Raw genomic sequence first — 3953 nt, 5'->3', positions numbered from 1 at the left:
TATTATATATTATTTATGTATTTTAATTATCATTAACATTCATTAAAATCACTAATTTTTAAATAGAATATGCCTAATTGGTCTCCTATTTTATTTTAGCGAAGAATAGCCAGAATTCAGCAAATAGAAAAAGATATACTTCGTATACGACAACTTTTACAGTCCCAAGCAACAGAAGCAGAGGTTAGTAAATTGCCTTTTTGTTTGTATATAAATATGGGTAGTCATTCTTAGAAAAGTTATATCCTTGTAATACGGATATTCTTTCTGAGAACTAAAGCACTTTATAATTTTTTTTCATGGAATCATCAAAATCCTTATTTTGATTTCTTCATTATAAGCAGTTAAAATTTGTATAGATATCTTACATCAGCTACCAATTTAGGGATAGTAAAATAATTTAATTTAGCTATCATCAATCTGTAAGCTTTTTCCTTATATAAAACCCGTAGTAAGAACTGATCATAAACATTACCTGTGCTGTGCTTACTTGACAAACCCCATTAAAATGATAGCAAAAGAATAGAGTGAAAAAGACAAAGACCAGGAAGGTAACAGTAATAAAATTTGAAAAGTGGGGAAGGAACTGTTCTAACATGTTTGTAGAGAATTGATCACTAAATAAGCAATAAAAAAATATGAAGCAAAACCCAGTGTGTATTGCGGAACCCTAAAAGGGTCCAGAACAAGCTGTGCTAGTTATTGCTGGAATTAAGGGTGAAGGCCAGGGGCTAAAAACAAAATTATTAAAAATCTGTTAAGCACATGAAGCCTGTGGAACTTCTACACAACTGGGTAAGTGCTTCTTTCCAAGTCTAACAAAAATTAACAGTTTTTTCCTTTGGAAAGGATGAGGGTCTTTAGTTAGGGGTAAGCCTAGTGTAATTGAAGTTGGGGCACCATATATAAAACTGAAGTAGGTAAAATTTTACTTAATGCGGGAGCTCTCACTAGCATCCAGGCTTGTCGTCACTGGGCTAGTTGCTGAAAGATACTTCTCCTAGAAACATGGCTAACCTAAAAAGAGTGCCACGCATGGTGGCACACACCTATAATCCCAGCACTCAGAAGGCAGAGGCAGGGGGATTGCCATAAGTTGAAGCCAGTCTGAACTACATAGCCAGACCCTGTCTCAAAAGAAGTATACATGCATACAGACATATACACATACATGCATGCATGCATGCATACATACATACATGCATACAGAGCTAAAGATTTCTTACATTGGAAAGTTCACCAGCATGTCAGCTCAGCTAGACCACAGTACAGGCTCATTATAGCTAACAGGCCCCATCCCTCAGAAACAGCTTTTTCATTTAATTCTTTCATACATAGCTTACTCTTAAATATGGGTGAACAATAATGAATGCAAGATTTTTTTAAGAAAGTTTTGAATGATGATTATGGTGATAGCTGATTGTCTTGCAAGAAGAAAGCTTCCAAAGTAAAACTAATATTCACAATAAGAAAAGATATCATATGCATGAAACAAGAAAAGGGTGGTATACACAACATTTAGAGCATAAGAAGACTCTTCAGGAATTAAAGTTATATAGCAGAAATAAAAAAGGTTAAAAGATTTCTTAGAAAACAAAACAAGAAAGACGAGAAAAAATAAAATCAGAATCATCCTAAGAAGGTTTGCTATTCAAATAAAGGAGCTTCAGAAAGAAAATTTTAAAGACTATAGAGATAGAATCACCATATAAATTAAAATTTGTGGCCTGCAATTCAGTTCAATTCTGATCTTAACTTACCCTGGATTTAATGTTAGCCCCCACAAGTGGTTTTTTTGGTGGTTGTTGTTTTTGTTTTTTTTTATGATAGTGAGATCAAACCAAGGAGCATTCTACCACAGAATTCTATACCCCTAGACCTTATTATTTTTCATTTTGAGATAGAGTCTAACTAAGTTGCCAGGGCAGACCTCATGTTTATGATCCTCCTACCTGAGCCTCCCAGTTAACTCAGATTACAAGGTGTCCCCCACACCTGGCTAGAAGCCTACAAGTTTTTAGTGTCTCCAAGCCACCCACTCTTCTGCTGACTATAAATTCCATCCACGTGGGTGTACTGCAGTATAATTGCATTCCAGCCTAACTGGAGTTAGCACAGGCCATGCAGTTTAAAGGCAGAGTCCTTAAGGCTACCTCCAACTCAGGTACTAACCACTAATTTTGGTTGTCCCCAACTCACCCACTCTTCTCCTGAGCAGATTACAAATGTAGACTTTCCACAACCACCTGAAGTTTTAATTGAGTAGAATGACTCCCAGAGCTCACTGAAAGCTCTATTCTTGGGATTAGATATTTACTGTAAGAGTACAGATCAGGAAAAGCCAAATGAGAGACACTTGGAGAAAACTCCAGGGAAGGAGAAGGGTTCCGAGATGTATAGAGATTGCACACTCTCCTGATGGAATCTGGGCATGTTATCTTCATTTTCAACCCTAATGCAAGTTTTATTTCAAATTGAGGACTTGTTTGTGTTGTTTGCATTGAGGGATGTAAAAATGTGCAACCACTTGAAAAACAGATTGGGCAATTCCTCAGATTATTAAAGAATTACCATCGTGACCCAGCAATCACACTCTTAGGTATCTAAGAGAAATGAAAACATAACACCTGCCTGGCAAGCTCAAGGTCCTGAGTTCTATCCCCAGTACCCAAAAATAAAAATAAAAATAGAAAGTTAGTGTAAGTTCATACAACTCACAAAAAGAAAAGAACATAAGACCACACAAAGACTTTACTTGGATATGCAGGCTTATTCATTGTGGCCCAAAATTGAGAACAGAACAAATGTATATAAAGGAAATGTGGTATATTCTTACAATGAGATACTATTCTTTAATAAAAAGTAATAAATTACTGGCACATAGTGTAACATGGATGAACCTAAGGCCTAAGTAAAATATACCAGAAACATAAATCCATTTATATGAGATGTCCAGAAAAGGCAAACCTATAAAGACAGAAAGTAGATTAGTGGTTGCCTGCAGTTGCAAGTGGGAATAGCTGTAAATAGGCAGGAAAGATCTTCTAGATGATGATGAAAGTGTTCTACAACTACATTATGGTGATATTTGGCCATTTTACTGAAAATTACTTAATTACTTAATTGTGCTTGAATTTTATGTTACATAAATACCTCAACAGTATTGTTTTAAAAAATTTTGCCCAGCCCTAGGGTAGAGAACCCTGACGAAGTTTTACGGCAGCTATGACAATGAGAAATTTGAATTTTTCTTTCATAGGAATCAGTAACAGTCTCTTTTGGTTCCATTATTACTAGAAATTTTGTGCAGTCATCCAAGAACTGAGGTGGAAAGGAGGAGAAAAAAAGTAAAGATAGTAAATGTTAAGAAGCAGATTGGGCTCTGGAGTCAAACTGGGTTGTGGTTTCAGTTCTGGCTTCATCATTTACCAGATGTATAACTAAAAACCAGTTACTTACATTCTTTGTGCCTCTGTTTCTTTATCTATAAAGTGGAGACAATAACAGTACTTCAGAGGGATGGTATGAGGGTTAAATAAATAAATACATCAACAAAAGCTAAATAATGCATAGAATACATGAAGTTTTCTTTAAAACTTTTAACATACATCATCACCACGCAGTCTGATTCATCCTTAAAGTTTCAGCTACCAACTGTATGCTATTGCCTCTCATACTCATTTTTCTAGCCATAAGCTCCAGATTTCTAAATTTGTGTTCCTGCTCTATACCTCCACTTCGATGTATCAGAGCCACTTTATTTTTTTTTCAAAGTTTTATTGATAAACAGATAGCAATGAGACAGTTTCAAATCAAATCAGAAGTACAGTTTCAACAAATAATACACTGCATATATTCTTAGTGGTTAATTGCTGTACAAGATGCAGACTTGTGATCCTATTTACAAACACCATTAGAACAAATTATTCTATTCATTAAGAGAATGCAACTAT

General features: G+C 35.2%; 1 protein-coding gene across 12 annotated transcripts in view; it reads left to right on the top strand.

The window, feature by feature from the left end:
- The window catches only part of Apc (APC, WNT signaling pathway regulator), a 145053-nt gene that overhangs the window by 98312 nt on the left and 42788 nt on the right, over positions 1-3953 (top strand). For all 12 annotated transcript variants that reach the window (XM_023703335.1, XM_023703337.1, XM_023703339.1 and 9 more), the window contains one exon: positions 100-183. In XM_023703335.1, the coding sequence (XP_023559103.1) occupies positions 100-183 (84 nt within the window). The remainder of the gene's footprint in view (positions 1-99; positions 184-3953) is intronic.

This window comes from Octodon degus, unplaced genomic scaffold, assembly GCF_000260255.1.
Source record: "Octodon degus isolate 3935 unplaced genomic scaffold, OctDeg1.0 scaffold00169, whole genome shotgun sequence".
Lineage (NCBI taxonomy): Eukaryota > Metazoa > Chordata > Mammalia > Rodentia > Octodontidae > Octodon > Octodon degus.
The sequence above is the reverse complement of the archived record's forward strand: the minus strand, read 5'-3'. Positions and strand labels throughout refer to the sequence as shown.